Genomic DNA, 18,247 nt, shown 5'->3' on the forward strand with positions numbered 1-18,247 from the left:
AGGACCAAAGCGGGGTGACTTGACTGCCCCGAGTGACTCTAGGGATGGGAGGTGTCTGTCCCCCAAAGGGAGAACCCCTTTCCTACTTATGGCTCAGGTCCCCGTTGCAGAAAGGGAGAGCATCCAGGAGGCTAAATCACAGGCCCTGTATCACATCTGTAGGACTAGGTCAGGAAATAAAGAAGAAAAGGCTACGAGGAATGGTCAAAGGCGCTGGAGGAGCAGGGGGCCCTGAAAACAAGCCCCGTGGCAGCTGTGCACCTCCCCAGCACCCCAGAACTACATGCACACTTTTACTGATTGTTTAAACATTTCGTCTTTTTACTCATTAAACATTGATTTTTATTCTTAGGTTATGCGTACACGCATGTGTCTGTGTGTAGAGATACATGCAGGTATCCGTGGAGTCCAGAAGATGGCATTGGATTCTTTGAAGCTAAAGTTACAGACAGTTGTGTATCGTCAGATGTGGGTTCTGGGAACTGGTGTCAGGCCTTCTGGAGGCAGCAGTGCTCTTGACCACAGAGCCAGCTCCCCAGCACTGAACGGACACATTTTTGACACCCAGACACTGTTGGCCTCCTGCATCTATTACTGAACTCCTCCCCACAGTTCTGACAGAGGCATTATTGTCTTGTCCCCTTTTGCAGACGGGGAGAGATCTCCAGGGTCACACAAGGCAGTGGAAGCAAAGAGGGAGCCCCCAAGTCTAGGTTCCTCACCCTGCCCAGCCCTCCAAAGCTCCTGCCCCCAACCTCCTGCCATTTGCCTTCATCCTACCTTGAGGCTGACATTGTTGTTGCTGCCCTGATCCTGAGCAAGGTCAGGGCAGCTCTGGCCACCCCAGGGCCTGGGAAGGAAGCACAGGGAAAAGAATGAGCAGAATCCTGTTGTCCCAACACCTGGCACACAGACTGAGTCTAGCAGCCCCTCACCCACCTAATCCAGGGCCCACAACTCGGCTGCACGAGCCACTGAAGCCTTTGGAGAAGGTTTACCAACAGCCTCCTCTGCTTCCTTCACCACTTCCCCAACACACACACATACACTCACTCACACACAGACACATACTGTCTCACACACATGCACACTCAACATGCAGACACACAATGTCACAGAGACAAATATATACACTGTCAAACACACACAGACACACTTTCTCTCTCTCACACACACAAACACACACAGATAAGATACTCACATGCAGGAACACACACAGACACACACTCACATGCACACACACACACATTCACACCACAAGAGGACAGTGCCCAGATGACTTCAGTGCTTCATGTTTACCAAGAGCCTCCAGGTGCCAGGCTCAACCCTAGGGTCTGTGCCTATCTGATCTCTTTTAGGCATTAGAAAAATATCAGCAGCCTGGTCTACAAGAGCTAGTTCCAGGACAGGCTCCAAAGCTACAGAGAAACCCTGTCTCAAAAAATATATATATATCAGTTCCTAGGGACTTCAGATGAGAAAAACAGAGGCACAGAGAGTCAAAGTCACTTGTTCCGGGGCCACACAGCTAGTGAGCTTTAGAATATGGTCACCATGACTATCCTACTGCAAAGCTTGATTGGATGTTGAATTAATGAGAGAAAGATTTACAAGTGTGTTACCAACCCTCTGCCCCTCTCCCAAGTAATCAAGGATCAGAGACCTGTTCAGGGTCCCATCCCCACGGCCGGTAAGAGCGGGATCCAACTGTATTCACAGCGAGCATGTATCATCACGCGGGCCCTGCGTTCCTGTTCCTGCCCTCCTCACTCCTGACTCACCCGAACCCCAAGCCAGACTCCTCGCTGAGTCTGGAGTGGTGTAGGGAGAACCTATCAGGCCTATAGGGCAGGCTTCTGCCAAACAGGGTAAGGGAGAGGGTGTGTCTTCCAGGTGGGGGTGGGCAGAGCCCTGGCAGGGTGTGGGCACCCCAGGGCACTCAGGCTTCCAGGCACAGGGTGGCTGGGCCCTCCCTTCTTTAGGGTGAGAGAGCAACACAAACCCCTCCCCTCTGCCCCCACCACGCCCTCATCCCTCCTGGGCCAGCAGGCCCGAAGACAGCTGGGTCACGATAAGATCTGAACAAATTGCCCAGTAACTGCACAGACATATAAACACCCAACACCCAGTTCTGTCAGCACACCCACACGCTCTGTTCACGCAGGGCCTATGAGCTCCAGGGGCCTCTCAGATCTTCACTGCCCTCCCTGAAGCCAACAGGCTCAGCCAACCACAAGATAGGCTGTTCTCAGACAACCCAACATGAAGGGCTCAGAGAGGGGAAGGAACTCGCTCATGTGACTCGGGCAGCAGGCAACTGTGGGTAGCAGCCTACCATCATGGCTTTCCCATCTGGCCACCTCCATAGCAGCAGAGCTCTTGGAGAAGTTCAGAAGGCAGCCAGCTAAGGGGCGTGTCACAGCGTCACCTCTTCCCAGCTGCGTGACTTTAGGTAGGTGACCTCACTTCTCTGAAACTCTTCTTCTGGATCTGAGTCACACGGAACACAGGCCTCGCAGGGCCGCCGGGAGGGCTGCTTCAGATCATTGGGAAAAGCAGGAAGCAAGGGGCATATGAAGGTTGTGGTGGGTACAGTCTAAAGCTATCTCTCTAGGATTCAGGATGACAAGAGAGAAGCCTATGTGTGGCATCTGGGGGCAAACACAGTGCAAAGACAGCTCCAGGACCTACCAGACTCACAAGGGCCAAAGAAAGAAACATTGACCTGTGAGGTGAGAACCAAAGTCCACAGCGGGCAGCAGGAGGAGGTACTACTGGGTGGGTCAGTAAGCAGCTTGCCTGACAGGAAGTTCTCAAAGTTGCTTAAATTTAAAAAAAAAAAAAAGCACAAGGACCTGTCCAATGTAATATAGCATATTTGTAATCCCAGCACTTGGGAGACTGGGCGGGAAGATTGTCACAAGTTTGAGGCCATGGCTACTCTACATACATATTACGACATGGGGATACTGTATTTTCTAAGACAAAAAATAAATAAAAAAATTAAAAGTCCACAGAGAAATCCCACAATTCACAGATTCACAGATCCAAATCATGGCACATCGTCACATATATTTTTGTGCTCTAAGATAGTCACATGCTGATTTGAACACTCATTAAACTTTAATACACAGTAATCCCAAACACATACCCCTAGGCCAGGGACGCCCCACCCAGCCTTTCTCCATCTCCCCTCACCTATCCGGGAGTCTGGTCTCCTTTGAGATCTTGCCCCTGCGCTCCCTTCGGCCCCCTAGTCCAGTCAAAAGCCGGACCAGGCGAGCCCCGAAGCCCTTGCGTGGCTCTCTCATGGCGAGATCATGGGGCTTGAGCCGGCGGGGTGCTTGGCTGCAGGTGCCACCCGGATCCGCTGTCCAGGCAGAGAAGCACCACCTCCGGCCCGTCCTCCTGACAAACAGCAACCTCTCTCGCAAGGGCCGCGGGCGGGGACTGATCCAGAAGTTGCCCGGTCCCTGGGAAGCAGGTGTACCTTCAGGGGACCTTGAACACCCCAGGTCCTAGTCCAGAGCACTCCCACACCGAACCCCTTCTTTCGAACTCTGCTCTCTGCTCAGTCCGCCCTGCAACTTCACGCCTCCGTATGTCGGAGGTGGGTTTGTGTAAGCACTCGAGAAGCGGGACCTGAGCAAAGACGAAGGAAGTCTGGGACCCGCCTGGGCCTGGGAGCTGGACCGAGCATAGGGAGGTGCACGGTAAAGAAGCTGAGCGAGCGCGGACAGGAAGTGGGCAGACGCCTATCAACAGGGTGGGGCCAAGGCCAGGGGTTGGCATCCCCGAGACCCAAAGGTGTGACAAAGGTGAGCCGAAGCCCACCTGCCATCGCCTTAGGGGCTACCTAGAGGGTTCTTTCTGTCTCGGTGCCACCCACCAGTGGAGTGGGACTGTCACTCCTTTTGGAGATGAGGAAGCCACAGGAAACCAAACGGAGGCGCGACTGGCGCCCTCTGCCGCAGGTCGGCCAAAAGAACCTCACAGTGGCTAAATATGAATCATTCTCTGTAGCCTTCCTTTATTGTGGCTCTACCCTGTTCCTTCCGGGCAGTTCGATTTCCCACCTTATGCCGCCTGGCTCATACGTGGAGGAAGGGAACACTCTGCACATCTGAGGGAATCCCGTGGAGATTAGCCACCGGTGGGGCTGTTACCCCCACTCTTTTCCCTGTCTGTAGTCCTAATTGGCTGAATACCCCCTGTCCTCTGGTCCTGGTATATCAGGGACCTCATGATTCTGGATCATAAGAGGACAGGAAAATCTACCTGCGTCTCTTTCTCACCCCTATCCCGTGGAGATGGCAGGATTAGTAATACCAGCTGACCTCTCTGCATTGGCTGTGTAGGAACTGAGATTAAAAGGCATCCGGAGCGCATCGACAATCGGGAAGGTATTGGGTTAAGGCGTTCAGGAAGGAGGGCAACGTGTCCCGTGCTTGGACGGCACACAAATCAGTTCTTGCTCCATTCTCCCGTTACTTCCAGGTGCTCTTCGTCCATCAGCCCAGGCAACTAACGTGGCTGATCATAATGGAATGGCTCTAGTCCTCCTGCCTGTGGTGCCCCTCCTCCCACCGAGGACACTCTGCCCTCATCTGGTCCTGAAAGGCCGCACTGTCCTCTGGAGAGATGAGATGGAGGGCTCAGCCCCAGATAGGTCACAAAAGGAGTGGAACCCAAACCCGGCCTGAGGTGGATGGTTGCGTGTTCCTACCCCACGCGGGCTGTGTGCCCTGCCCTGCTCCCAGGTGAGGGACGAGATCTGGCAGGTGCACAGGGGACATTTCCCTCCATTAGAGACACTCAGGAGGTCTTCACTCAGCACTTCACTCAGAATCTTTTAATTGCCAACACTCTGTTCCCAGAGCAACCCTAGCCCCACTGCTCAGGCTGGCTACCCTTGCTTTCCCGGGGACACTGAAGACACCTTGAGCTTGTCCACATCCCAGCCCATCTTCTCCGATGAGTCCTCCACGAGAGCTAGTGCTCCTCGGTGCCATTGGGCAAGGCAGGTGAGAGAGGTGAGGGGCAGGTGGGGGTGGGCCAGGCTACAGGGCTGAGGAGCCTGCAGCCTATGTTGCAGCTTCTGATGGACACGCGGGGCGAAGCCGCTGGAACAGATGTTGCACTGAAGGCGTTGGGCACCTGAGTGCAGGCGGAGGTGGGTCTTCAGGTTGCTGGAGCTGCTGAAACGTTTGTGGCATATCTGACAGAAATGGGCACTCACGTCATCCTCGCCCTCCAATGGGCTCAGGGCCTCTCTCCCCATCCCACCCATCATGGACACACCCACCTCCCTGTCAACTGCAGACCCAGAGGCCTCTCTCCTCGGGACCCACAACAGGGCACACTAGAGCCTGGCAGGTGGGGGCTAGCATTCTCCTTTACTTCCTGTGTGACTTTGTATAGCTTCCCTGAGCTTCTTTCTTTCTCTGTCAGTTATAGACGAGCACTAATTCCTAGCCTCATTAATTAGGGAAGCCCGAATAAGGTTAATATCACATAGAACCATGATGCAAGGGGCTGCAGCATCGGACGGGTGCAGCATTGGGCGGGTAGTCGACATCTACCCCGGAGCTGGTCAAGCCAGGAACTGACCTTGCCTAGTCTTCCCAAGAAGCATCACTAAACCCCAGCGAGAGAGCAGGGACTCGGGGGAAGGGAACCTCTAGCCAAAGTCGGTAGGAGAAGCTAGGAGCTGAACAGTGGTCTGAATTCATAACCTAGACTCATAACCACTACAGTGCTCTCCTTTCTGTCCCTTGGAACAGGAAGAGATTCCCTGCCTCTGCCTTCCCAAAGAATGAGGCCAGACTCGAGGAGCTGCGCTGATCCAATTGTTTGCCTATTTGGATATTTCCTATCTGCTATGGCTCCTTCAACTACCCAGGGAGGCAGGGGAGGGGGTGCATGCTCCAGGGTCTGCAACTTCGTTACTCTCCATGCACAGGCGTGCAGCCGTGTTTTCTCCTCCACATTCCAGTGGCCTGCCTGTGCTTGAGCATGTTTGTATGTGTGCTTGTACATACGCACGCACGCATACATACACAAGCTCTCGCCACTAGCTATCTTCCCACCTTCTCTCCATCTTTATTTACTCAGGATTTGGGAAACAGAGGCCCAGGAGCCATCCCTCCAGGGACCTAGAATTCCTCACCAAGCTGCAAGGGAAGAGGGGTCTCACCCGGCACTGGTGGGGCCGCTCCCCGGTGTGCACCAGGTGGTGCTTCTGTAGGTGGGCCAGCTGGGTGAAGCTCTTCTGACACAGGGCACACTGAAATGGACGCTCTCCACTGTGCACACGCAGGTGGACCTGGAAGAAGTATTGCCAGCTGCCGGGAATGTCTAACAGGGCTCAGAGACCACTCCAAATCTCCACCCAAAACCCTCCGCAGGACCCTTTGCTGTCATCCAGGACTTATCACTTCCCTCAGACATTAGCAATACCCAGGGCACTTTCATTTTTTGGTCTGCTCTGTAGCAGAGATTCAGGAAGATAGATAAGGGGTACCCCAGGTATCCCCTTGAATAGCTCCTTGGGGTGCAATTCACAGACCAGCAGCATCACGTGTGACCTTGGGAGTATGCTAAAAACAGTGCAGAATCTATGGGCTGGAGAGATGGCTCAGTGGATAAGTGCAATGACTGCTCTTCCAGAGGTCATGGGTTCAATTCCCAGCACCCACATGGCAGCTCACAACAGTCCATAACTTCAGTTCCAGGGGATCTGACACCCATAGCAAAACACCGATGCACATAAAATAAATACATTTTAAAAAATGCAGAGTCTAGGGGCTGACCTCTAGGTCAGCTGAGCCATCATCTCTGAGGCTGGAGCCTGGGAATCTGCAGGTTTGCTAGCCCTCTGAGTGGTGGCTTGAGGTTTGTTAAGGCTTAAGCAGTCCTTCCTTGGAGGATACAGTAAAGCTGTCTCCCCAGTAACCATATCCTACACATAGCTTGTGGCTATCAGTGAGGGGCCCCTGTGGGCATCCCCTGCTGGATGATGTACATGAAGACACCTGCAGCCCCTGGCCTGATTTGTGGGATCCCACTTGAGAAAGGTTGTAAGACTGTGGTCTTGAGTCACCAAAGCCTACCCATTCCTCCTCTTTGATCTTCAAAAACAAGAAGGAGGCTTAGTCGGGGACCTAGAGAGGATGCTGTCTGGGAGAGAGCTCAGTAGTTGTTGCCAAGAAACTGAAATCCAAGATCTAACCCACTAATCGACAGTGCTTACCTCAATTTCTCGTTTTTAACTTAAAGTGATCTGACAGACAGTCTCTCAGGATGGAGGAGACTCTGACGTGCACACATACACCCTTTATCTTTTTGAGATGGGGCCTCCCTATGTAATTCTAGTTGGCCTGGAACTTGATATGTAGACCAAGCTGGCCTCAAACCCTCTCAGATCTGCTTGCCTCTGTCTCCCAGGTGCTGGGATTAAAAGCCACCACACCTGGCTTTTTTAAAGTTTCTTTTTGTTTTTTAGATGGTGTGGAAGTTTGGATGAAAATGGCCCCATAGAGCCAAGCAGTGGTGGCACACACCTTTAATCTCAACACTTGGGAGGTAGAGGCCAGGCTGACCTACAGAGTGAGTTCCAGGATAGCCAGAGCTACATAGAAAATACCTGTCTCAAAACAGAAAAGGAAAAAAAAGGAAGGAAGGAAAGAAGGGAGAAAGGGAGGGAGGGAGGGAGAGAGAGAGAGAGAGAGAGAAAGAAAGAAAGAAAGAAAGAAAGAAAGAAAGAAAATGGCCTCATGGAGACTGACACTATTAGGAAGTGTGGATTTGCTGAAGTGGATGTGGTTTTGCTGGAGGAAGCAGGTTATTGCGGGCAGGCTTGGAAGTCTCAGAAGCTCCAGCCTGGTCAGTGTGTCTCCCTCTGTTCCTGCTGCCTGAGGATCCAGACGTAGAACTTTTGGCTACCTCTCCAGCACCTGAGTGCCTCCATGTTGCCATGCTTCCCATATAATGGACTAAACCACCGAACTGCGGGCCATGCCCAGTTAAATAAACGCTTTTCCTTATAAGAGTTGCCGTGGTCACAGCAATAGCAACCCTAACTAAGACAGGAGGAGTTTCATTATATTGCCCAAACTGGTCTTGGATATCTTCTGTCACTCTCTTGCCACGGTCTCCTGACTGACAGAGTCTAAAGTACACTCCACCAAAACCAGACAGTGTTCAGCTTATCCTGGATTTCCGCCTGGGTGAACCTCAAGACCCTTTGGCCCTAGGAGGTTCCTGGGAGTGGCTTCCAGACTTCAGGAAAGGGGAAGGGCAAGAGAGCCCTGAACCCTGAAAGATGATACCTTGAGGTTGGAGAGCTGCCCAAAATTCTTGCCACACACATTGCACTCGTATAGGATTTTCCCATTCTTTTTCTTCAGAGGGTAGGGCAGGGTTACGACACTGGCCTGGGAGCCTGGCCGCTTTGCAGGAGCTGCCATGCCAGCCCGTCCTGGGGAGAAGGCTGAAGCATTTCTAGAGCTCCGGCTCCTGACCTGGGGCCCAGCTCCATCGGCTGTCATAGGCAAGCTGGATGCAGCCACTATGGGGTATGAGGTGTCTGGGGGCAGCATGAAGAGGTACGGACATTGGGCTGAAGGTAGGGCCCCATATGTGAATAGGTAAGGGGGAGGCAGGAAAACTGGGTACTCGGGAAAGACTGGGCAGATGTAGACGGGGAGTTGCTTGGAGATGATGGTTGGAGGAAACCAGGGCCAGCAGGTCGAGGGACTGGAGCTCTTTCTGTCCAGCCTGACATCTGGGGAGGAGCTGGTGAGAGGGGGGATGGGTAGGCAGGAGACTCTTTCTGGTGGGTTTTCCATCTCGTCTCTGCTTAGTGGGTCCTTGGTTGTGAGTTTCTCACTGACCATAGAGTCTCCGTGCAGGCCCGGTGACTGGTGCTCTAAACCAGAAAGGGAAGATGATCAGGCCCCCTGCAGTCTGGACTGCACATCTGGTCCCCCGTAAGCCTGCCCAATGATGAGGCATCTTGGGCTGGGCACATCCCTATGGGACTCAGTTTCCCCACTGCTACTAAGCCTGACAGTTTTAGGGAGAAAAAGCTGTATAGGCAGCCGGAGAGGTCAAGATTAGCTGAAGTTTAAGGGAGAGGCCCCAGATTAAGTTTATAAATTTGGATGCTATGGGTCAAGAGGAGGTCACACAAGGGTCCCAAGGGGCAGCTGCTGAACACACAACTAAATTTACATTAAAGCAAGTTTAGTAAAATGTTCGGTTCTTTGCTGGGCATGGTGGTGCACGCCTGTGATCACAGAACTTGGGAAGTGGAGGCAGGAGGATCAGGAAGGAATGCAATGGCAGCCTTAGCTGCATAGTAAGTATGAGGCCAGCCTGGGCTACATGGGACCCAATAAAAGTGAACAAAAAAATTAAAATAATAGGGGCACCAAAATGGCTTAGCAGGTAAAGGTGCTTGCTACCAAGCCTGAGGACCCGAGTTCAAGCTCTAGAAGCCACATGGTGGAAGGAGAGAACTGAGTTCTGCAAGTTGTCCTCTGACCATCACGGGCATGTCTATACACATACCGAACTAACTAATGTAAAAATAATTAAAGCCCGCTCTAGCTCAAACATTCTAGGTCAGCAGTTTTGTTACCCCCAGCCTGATGATCGGCTACAGCAGCTGCTATGCTGTTGTCTTGAAAGGGCCACGGGCAATTCTGGCCAGAGCGCCAACCCTAAATGTAGCAGGAAAGTGTGCCTGGGGCTCTATTCTCACCAGTGACACAGAGTCCCAGTTCCTGCCCCATCCTAAATCCTGTGTCCCATTCAACACCCCCCTCCCCCCCAACAAAGCTCTCAGGTCCAGTCCCAGGCCCCAGACTCACTCATGTTTGAGACGTCCTCGCTGAGATCCCGGTGGGGTCATGCCCAGGTTTGTCTTCTGCAAGACATAAGGTCTGAGCCTGTGGACAGGCCAGTAAGGAAGGTTTAGCTGGTGCCAGAGGCAAGGGCACATCCAACTGGCCAAGGACAGGTCATGAGTATCCATTGTGTCTAGAAGTGGCTGAGAAGTATTGATTAAGAAGACCTGAGAAGCAGGAAAAAGGCCCGAGAACCAAGGCCTTGAGAGTCTCTTGCATGGACAAACCCCCAGTTTGGTTTCTAAAAGGAAGACGCTAAACCGTGGCCACCCACTCACCATCTCTTCGTTCAAATGGTTCCCTTTCCCTCCTCCAAGGGTTTCTTTCATTGACCGTAGACTGTCCCCTCTTCCCTATTTAACTCACTCAGCTCTCCCTCCACACCCTAACTTCTGATCGTCCTGGTGTTCACCTCTTGTGCTGTTCTGAATGGGACCAAAGGAAACTTTGGAAATCCTCATCCAAGACAGCAAAGGCACAGGATGCTTCTGAGCCCCCACTTAAGTCTAAGGCCACGGTTATCTACACATTGTGTGGTCTTTCCCTTCTCTTGCCTATAGGACAATCTGAGCCCCTAAAGCAGGTATACAGGGCCTCTGGCATCTCTGCCTGGAGCAGGAAGGGGAGGGTCTCATCCATCCAGGCATTCCACCCTTCTGTTTAATTGGGCAGACATTCTCAGGGAGATGGGCATGTCTCACCCTCCACGGTCATTGTGACAAGGCCGGAAGTCCAAGCTGAGGGACAGGGAGTGTCCCAAACCACCCAGAAGTCTGGTGGTAACGACCCACTGGGCAGCTGGTTTTCCCTTCATGTTCCCACTACCAGATGGAGAGATGGATGAGTCCAGGTGGGCTGTGAAGGCTGGCACAGCACCGGCACCCTCTCTGTGGGGTGAGGCTGGAAACAGGCCCCTTTCTTCCTGGCCTCAGAGTGTCTATATGAGACGCGGAGGGCACGGGACTGGAGACGGAGCTGAGTTGGCAGAGTGCAAGCCTCGCACGTATGAGGCCTTGGGTTTGATCTCCAGAGACACATAAATTGGGCACAGTGAGAAACACTGTACTTCCAGCACTCAGGAGGTAGAGGAGGGAGGAGCGGGACTGTAAGGTCAGCCGTGGCTACACAGGGAGATCAGGGCTAGGTGAGACCTTGTCTCAAAAAAAAAAAAGTAAAGAGAGGGCCGGGTGGTGGTGGCGCTTGCCTTTAATCCCAGCACTCGGGAGGCAGAGGCAGGTGGAACTCTGGGAGTTCAAGACCAGCCTGGTCTACAAGAGCTAGTTCCAGGACAGGTTCCAAAGCAACACAAAGAAACCCTGTCTCAAAAAACAAAATACAAAAAACAAAACAATGGGGAAAAAAAGAAAAAACAAAAAAAACAAAAAACCCAAACAAATAAACAAAAACTAAAGAAAAAAGCAAAGAGAAATGGGTACGGTCCTAGCTAATGTGTGACAACTGTCTTAGTCCTGACACGTCGAAGCCAATGACACTTCCCTGGAAGGTGCAGAAAGAATATTAAATGAAGAGCAAAGTCCTCATGGACGCTCTGAGGGAGCATTCTGGATCCCTCCAGGCCATTGAAAACCGGGGAAACCTGCCTTTTCCATAGAGAACAGGACCATAGCAACCAGAGGCTCACCCAGGTAGTGTTTCTGGGGAACATCAGGGTCTTATGAACCTTGGTTATTCCAGGGTCAACTCCCTCATCAGCGGTGAAACCCTAGAAAGGGAGAGCCCCAGGTGCCATCTGCCTAGACTGACAAGAAGATGCCCCGTGTTCAGCTGGCTGGCTGCCAGTCAGTACTCCGCTGCTCTGCCATCTTCATCTGAGGCCACAAAATACAGAGGTCAACTTAGCTAGGCATTTGTCACCCCTCCCATCCTAAGAGACCCCAAATGCCCCTCAGATTCTAAAAATTTCTCAGTCCAGTGTCTCAGGCCCCCAAGACCCTGCTTTTCCCTCTCCCCACCCCTGTCTCAGGTCTCAAATACCGTGGCCTGGAAGGCATGAGCTGGCCATGTGGGCTCCTCACCCGGCTCTGCAGCAACCCTCTCCGGCTGAGAAGGAGGCTGGGCAGACAGGCGGGCAGTCTGAGGCCCCCGAGGGTGTGAGAGATGACAGGAAGATGCAACACGTTTGAAGTTGCCTTAAATAGGCTTCCAGGAAAGAAGAGAGGGTACAGAGGAGGCTGCCAAGGCCCCTTTTGGTCCTAGGGCATGAACTGCTTGTTTGGGTTTTTTTCTTCTCTTTTTGAAACAGGGTCTCAGCCAGGAAATGGTGGCATAGTGGCCTTTAATCTCAGTACTCAGGAGGCAGAGACAGGAGGATCACTGGACTGGAGGTCAGTCTGGTCTATAGAATGAGTGCCAGGACTACACAGAGAAACCCCGTTTCAAAAAACAAAACAAATAAACAAAAACATAGAGAGAGAAAGAGAGAGAAGAAACAGGGTCTCCCACAGCTGAGACTGGCCTTGAATGTCCAATCTTGCTTCCTGTTTCCCAAGCAATAGTATTAGGGACACGTTACCACACCCACCACACCAGGATCGGGGTGTGAGTTTTGCCTGTGCCTGACTGCCCCCCTCCCCGGCCTCTATTGATAGAGTATGTTGCTATTGTGCTTTTGAGCCAGGGTTTCATGTGCCTCAGCTGTCCTCACACTGCCTTTATAGCCTGGGCCCACACCCAGGTATCCTCCTGCCTTCACCCCTTAAGTTCTGTGGCAGTAACCCTACACCTCCACAGCTGGCCTTCTGTGCAAAGGGAGGCCAAGGCTCTCCCGCTGAAGCCTTTTACAGTGGGAACCTATGTAGCACTCACTCTGACTAGAAGAAGAAGCCACTGGGTTGCTTCAGAGTCTTCCAAGCTGCTTAACATCCCCACCCTTTAAAAATGTTTTTATTTTATGTGTATGGTGTTCTGCCTGCATGAATGCCTGTGCCCCTTGTGTGTGCAGTGTTCAAGGAATGCCAGACAAAGGCGTCAAAGCCCCTGTAGGTGCGGGGAATTGAACTCGGGTCCCCTGGAAGAGCAGCCAGTGCACTTATCCTCTGAGCCATCTCTATGCTCCAACCACTACCGCCATCCCCTTCTTTTTCTTGCTTTGTTTGTTTTAGTCTGATTTTTCAAGACAGGGTTTCTCTGTATAGCCCTGGCTGTCCTGAAACTCTGGCCTTGAACTCAGAGATCTGCCTGCCTTTGCCTCCAGAGTGCTGAGATTAAGGCCACGCGTTACAACCACCCTGCCCTTTTCTTGATTACTGAGCAACACATCTTTTGTTAGCATTTCTCACAGAGGCCCAACTGTGGCTGAAACATGCAATTTCTATATGTAAACTGGGGCAAAGGAATCAACAAACAGGTGATTGTGGACATTGTTTGTTGATGTGAGGGTTTGTTTCTTTTTCTTTTTCTTTTTTTTAAAGATTTATTTATTATGTATATAGTGTTCTGTCTGCATGTCAGAAGAGAGCACCAGATCTCATTATAGGTGGTTGTGAGCCACCATGTGGTTGCTGGGAATCGAACTCAGGACCTTTGGAAGAGCAGGCAATGCTCTTAACCTCTAAGCCATCTCTCCAGCCCCCGGGGGGTTTGTTTCTTTAGGCAAAGAAACATATATATATATATATTTTTTTTTTTTTTTTGGTTTTTCGAGACAGGGTTTCTCTGTGGTTTTGGAGCCTGTCCTGGAACTAGCTCTTGTAGACCAGGCTGGTCTCGAACTCACAGAGATCCGCCTGCCTCTGCCTCCCGAGTGCTGGGATTAAAGGCGTGCGCCACCACCGCCCGGCCAGGCATATTTTTTTTAAATAATTTATTTTTATTTCATGTGCATTTGTGTTTTGCCTGCATGTATGTCTGTGAAGGTGTCGGTTCTCCTGGAACTGGAGTTACAGACAGCTATGAGCTGCCAGGAGGGTGCTGGAAATTGAACCCAGATCCTCTGGAAGAGCAGCCACCGCTTTCAACCACTGAACCATCTCCCTAGCCCCTAGACTTTATTTTTATTATTTTTAACTGTGTGTGTATGCATGCAGGGATGTGTGTATGTGCAAGTGAGCACAGGCCCCTGAGGAGGCCAGGTGCAGCCCCCTGGGGTTGGATTTAAAGTTGGTTGTGAGGAACCCAACATGGATGCTGGCAACAGAAGTGCTCTTAACCCAGAGCCATCTCTCCAGCCCCTCCATTTTGATGTTGATCTGTGCGCTCTCCAGCACCTGTGGCTACGCCTCTCTGGTTCATGCTGTGTCCACAGTGCACACTTGTATCCCACTCTCTTCTGACTCTAGTGAGCCTCCAGTACGGCATTTCCTATTGGCGGACACGGAGATGAAGCCTCCAGTATGGCATTTCCTATTGGCGGACACGGAGATGAAGCCAGAAGCGCCCTCAGAGTCAGTGTGTAGAGTTGTTAATCCAGCTCTGCTAGACATCATCCAGCTGGGTGACTTCACCGCAAATCCCCTGATCTCTCGTTTCTTCATCTGTCAACCTCTGCCTCTTGGAACTTTGTCCGGGATTCCTCAGAATAATCACTGTAAAGCCTTTGGGTTGGGTCTGGCCCACAGCAAGCCCTTAAAATAAGTCACCCTTTGTCCTATCAGGCAGGGGCCTAAAACAGCTTCCCAGAGGGTTCAGATGGGCAGGGCTGCATGCTCTTGGGTAGACTGACTTGTTTTATGGCTCTCTTCATTAACCCCTTCCTGGCTAGGGACGCTGCCCTCATGCAACAGAGTCTGCCCCTATCCAGTCTACACAATGCCGGCACTGCACCTCATGGCATGGTAGCCCTAACCATGTGCCAGCAACTGGGTAAGACATTTCTACAAGCTTGCCTCACCCTGCCAGCACCATAACCATTGAAGATGGATGCTAGAAAATTGACACCTACCAAGAGAAAGTGATTTACTCGACATCCGAGATCTCCAAATCTGAAGACAGAACAAAAGGTGGAAAGGAGTTGGTTGTTGTTGTTGTTTTGGTTTTGGTTTTCTAAGACAGGGCTTCTTTTTGTAGCCCTGGATGTCCTGAAACTCAATTTGTACATCGGGCTGGCCTCGAACTCACAGAGATCCAACTGCCTCTGCCTCCTGAGTGCTGGAATTAAAGGCATGTGCTTTTGCAGGGGTTCAAGGTGAGCCAAAGGGCACCAAGATGTAGTTATACCTAGAGATGAAATGAGAATGGCTGAGAACATTGGAGAGAACAGGGACAAGCAGTGTGATCCAGAAGCCAAGGCAGGAGGCTCACAGGTTCTAGGCCAGCCTGGGAGTTCTAAATGGAAAAAAAAGAAGGGGTGGGGGAGGAGGAAAGAAGGAAAAGAAGGCTGAAGAAGGAGGGAGGGGCTGGAGAGATGGTTGAGCAGTTAGGAGTCCTTGGTGCTTTGGCAGAGGACCACAGTTGGGTTCTGGCCCTGACAACCAGCAGCTGGAAAACCCCGGTAACTTCACCTCCAAGCGATCCAGCACCTTCTTCTGGCCTCAGAAGGACCTACCCACAAGTGCACAGACTCACATAAACTTAACAAAACCTTAGCTGAGCCTGGTGGTGTATGCCTTTAATCCCAACACTGGAGAGGCAGGGTCAGGCAGATCTCTGTGGGCTCAAGGCCACCTTGGTCTACCTAGAGAGTTCTGGCCAGCTTTGTGTCTCAAAATGATGATAAAGAGCCGGGCGGTGGTGGCACACGCCTTTAATCCCAGCACTCGGGATGCAGAGGCAGGTGAATCTCTGTGAGTTTGAGGCCAGCCTGGTCTCCAAGAGCTAGTTCCAGGATAGGCTCCAAAGCTACAGCGAAACCCTTTCTCTAAAAACCAAAATAAACAAACAAAAAAACTAAAAAACTAAAAATGATAAAAAGGAAAATGATTTTGTGATTTTGGAATCTACTGGGAAATAGCCATGAGTATTAGATTTTAGATTCTTGTGTTTGAGACTCAACCGGTAGTGTCTCTTTATCCCTCTAAGTACATTTGTATGTGTGTTTGTTAAGTAGCTTGGGCTTCAACTCACTGTGTAAGACAAGCTGACCCTGAACTCCTGATTCTCTTTCCTTTACCTCCCAAGAGCTGGGATGACAGATGTGGGCCGCCATGACTGGCTGTGTTAGGTTCCTTTGCTGTATAAAATGACTACTCTATTAATGTTGAATTGATGGCTATTATTTGACTGTGGTAATCATTTCACACTATGAATTTGTGTATACACAGACACATAAAACTTGTAAGCCTCTGTGTGTGTGTGTGTGTGTGTGTGTGTGTGTGTGTGTATCTGTGTGTCTATTAGGTCCCTAGGTGAAGGAACATATAGGTTTTGTAAGGAGGTGTGCTATGGTAAGAATGACCATAAAACACCCAGAAAAATCAAGATGGATAGCCGGGCAGTGGTGGCACACTCTTTAGTCCCAACACTTGGGAGGCAGATGCAGGCAGATGCAGGCAGATCTCAATGAGTTTGAGGGCAGTCTGGTCTACAAAGCGAGTTCCAGGACAGCTAGGACTGTTACACAGAGAAATTCTGTCTCAAACAAACAAACGAACAAGCAAAAAAATAATCAAGATGGACAGAGGCCAGGGTTAAGGATTAAAGAAATGAGCCATGGAATTAGCATCTGGTGACCCTCAAGAACCTGCCCCTCATTCACATACTTTGAGACGTGGTCTCATGGGGCCTAGACTGTCCTCCAATTCGGTATTAGCCCAGGATGATCTTGAATTACTGACCCTCCTGCCTTTTGAGTCCCAACTACAGGAACTGCAGGTATGTGTTGCTAGGTCAGGTTTTCTGTGGTGCTGGGGACCCACTCCAGGGTTCCGTTCATCCTAGGCAAGCACTCTGCCAACCTGGTTATATCTCCTGCCCTCACTCACACTTTTCCTGATCGCCAATGAGGTATTGGGCATTGACTACTTCCTGGGTCTACCTCTCACAGGGATACGGCCCAGACCTTGAGGTCTGCAGCCTCTCTAACAGCAGGCCTGCTGGGTGCTGTGGAATCAACATTGGTGCTAACATCAGGGCATAATGGCTGTCAGGACATGGGCTTGGGGAGCAGAGCAAAGCAGAGGAGCACAGTGAAAAAAGCCCCACAGGTAAATCCCCCGCCTCCTCCTCAAAGGCCTGTGTCCCACAACCACTGACACCCCCAGAATGGAGACTCAGTAGCCTGGTGTCAGCTGGCCCTGCACATGGTTCCAAGAGCTTTGCCACGTGTTTGAGGGGTACTATGCCGGGACCCCATGTCAGGAGAGGGCCTGGCATTGTGGCTGGCCAGAGGGAGAGCAAACATGGAGGACATGATTCTAAGGACTAGGCTAAGGAGAGGTGGGGGGGGTCCCCACCTCTTTTGTGGTTGACACCTTCCTCCCTCTGCCTGACACCTTCTTGCTTATCTCCTAGGCCAGCCCAGCTGTCAGTCTGTCAGATGCTCTGAGTGGGCCCTGACTTCACACCCCAGGGTGAGGAAGAGATCTTGCAGATACAGCTCCAGCTCTCGCATTTGCAGAGGAGCATGCAGCCTCTTGCATCCCTCCCCTGCGCCCTAGGTGACTTTCCGTTCCTTCTGGGTACAGAAGTCCAACCCTGTCTTCAAGTGACATCGAAGGTCACTCCACCAAGCCTCTCACGTCAGCCATTGCCAAGGGCTGGACACAAAAAGCCACACTGCTGGGATTCAGGTCCTCCCCCTCCTCCTGTTCTTTCGCAGGCATATGCATGTCTGTGGTGTGCATGCAGGAGTATATGCATGGTCACACTTCGCTGTGCAGGTGCAAATGCACACAGGTCTGAGCCCGACATCGAGGGAGACTTCCTCAATTGCTTTCTCGTCCATTTGTTTAGGCAGGTTTTCTCAATTAAACCCAGAGCTTTCGGATATGGTAGTCTCACTAGCCAGCTCACTCCAGGGAGCCCCCATCTCCCCCTTTCCATACTGGGGATTACACAACTGAGGGTCTAAACGCTGGTCCTCACTCTTGCACACAAATGCTCTATCCACTGAGCCATCTCCCCACATCCCCCAAAGAGTTAACATACTCTTAGCCACTAGGAAGCATCTCCTATACTGTGTATGGATGTCCTCTCCAGCCCGCTGTGACCTGGGGAAAAACTGGAGTCCATGCCTAAATCCACCAGAAAAGAAAAGCTGATTATAACGGACATCAGTGTACCACGTACATAGCGTTCACCTCTGTATCCAACAGGAAAAGGAAGCTGTGTAAATGGACATCCATGTACCAGATTATGCTACGGCTAGGAAGAAGCAGACAGTGCATTCAATCGGTGCCTCCACTATGCCAAGCCTCTTTGCAGTCACATTTCATACAATG

General features: G+C 51.4%; 2 protein-coding genes and 1 long non-coding RNA gene across 3 annotated transcripts in view; 1 reads left to right on the plus strand and 2 right to left on the minus strand.

Annotated features, from left to right (window-relative positions):
* Positions 1-3,770, minus strand: part of Crybg2 (crystallin beta-gamma domain containing 2) — a 31,084-nt gene extending 27,314 nt beyond the window's left edge. The window contains exons 1-2 of the mRNA XM_041651998.1: positions 3,199-3,770; positions 781-850 (exon numbers count right to left, since the gene is read on the minus strand). Coding sequence (XP_041507932.1) covers positions 781-850; positions 3,199-3,311 — 183 coding nt within the window. The 5' untranslated portion in view covers positions 3,312-3,770. The remainder of the gene's footprint in view (positions 1-780; positions 851-3,198) is intronic.
* Positions 2,259-6,201, plus strand: LOC121448194. The gene is made up of 4 exons (XR_005974348.1): positions 2,259-2,452; positions 4,498-4,760; positions 4,878-5,024; positions 6,115-6,201. It is a non-coding gene; the product is annotated as an uncharacterized LOC121448194 (long non-coding RNA).
* Positions 4,739-12,027, minus strand: Znf683 (zinc finger protein 683). The gene is made up of 5 exons (XM_041652000.1): positions 11,907-12,027; positions 9,876-9,953; positions 8,331-8,929; positions 6,197-6,325; positions 4,739-5,218 (listed from the first exon to the last, which is right to left on the minus strand). The coding sequence occupies exons 2-5, from the start codon at positions 9,877-9,879 to the stop codon at positions 4,907-4,909; spliced, it is 1,044 nt and encodes a 347-aa protein (XP_041507934.1). The 5' UTR covers positions 9,880-9,953; positions 11,907-12,027; the 3' UTR covers positions 4,739-4,906.
* Between the last annotated feature and the right edge of the window lie 6,220 nt (positions 12,028-18,247).

The sequence above is a fragment of the Microtus oregoni genome, unplaced genomic scaffold (genome assembly GCF_018167655.1).
Source record: "Microtus oregoni isolate MIOR12 unplaced genomic scaffold, Mior012 000005F_ref0000423, whole genome shotgun sequence".
Classification (NCBI taxonomy): Eukaryota; Metazoa; Chordata; class Mammalia; order Rodentia; family Cricetidae; genus Microtus; species Microtus oregoni.

Bases quoted from the DNA above. Each gene is read 5' to 3' on its own strand.
- Znf683 (XM_041652000.1), bottom strand. The intron at 6,326-8,330 runs GTATCATCTTTC...TACTTCTTCCAG, and splicing joins GGCAGCTCTCCAACCTCAAG to GTCCACCTGCGTGTGCACAG. The intron at 5,219-6,196 runs GTGAGACCCCTC...CATTTCTGTCAG, and splicing joins AGCGGCCCCACCAGTGCCGG to ATATGCCACAAACGTTTCAG.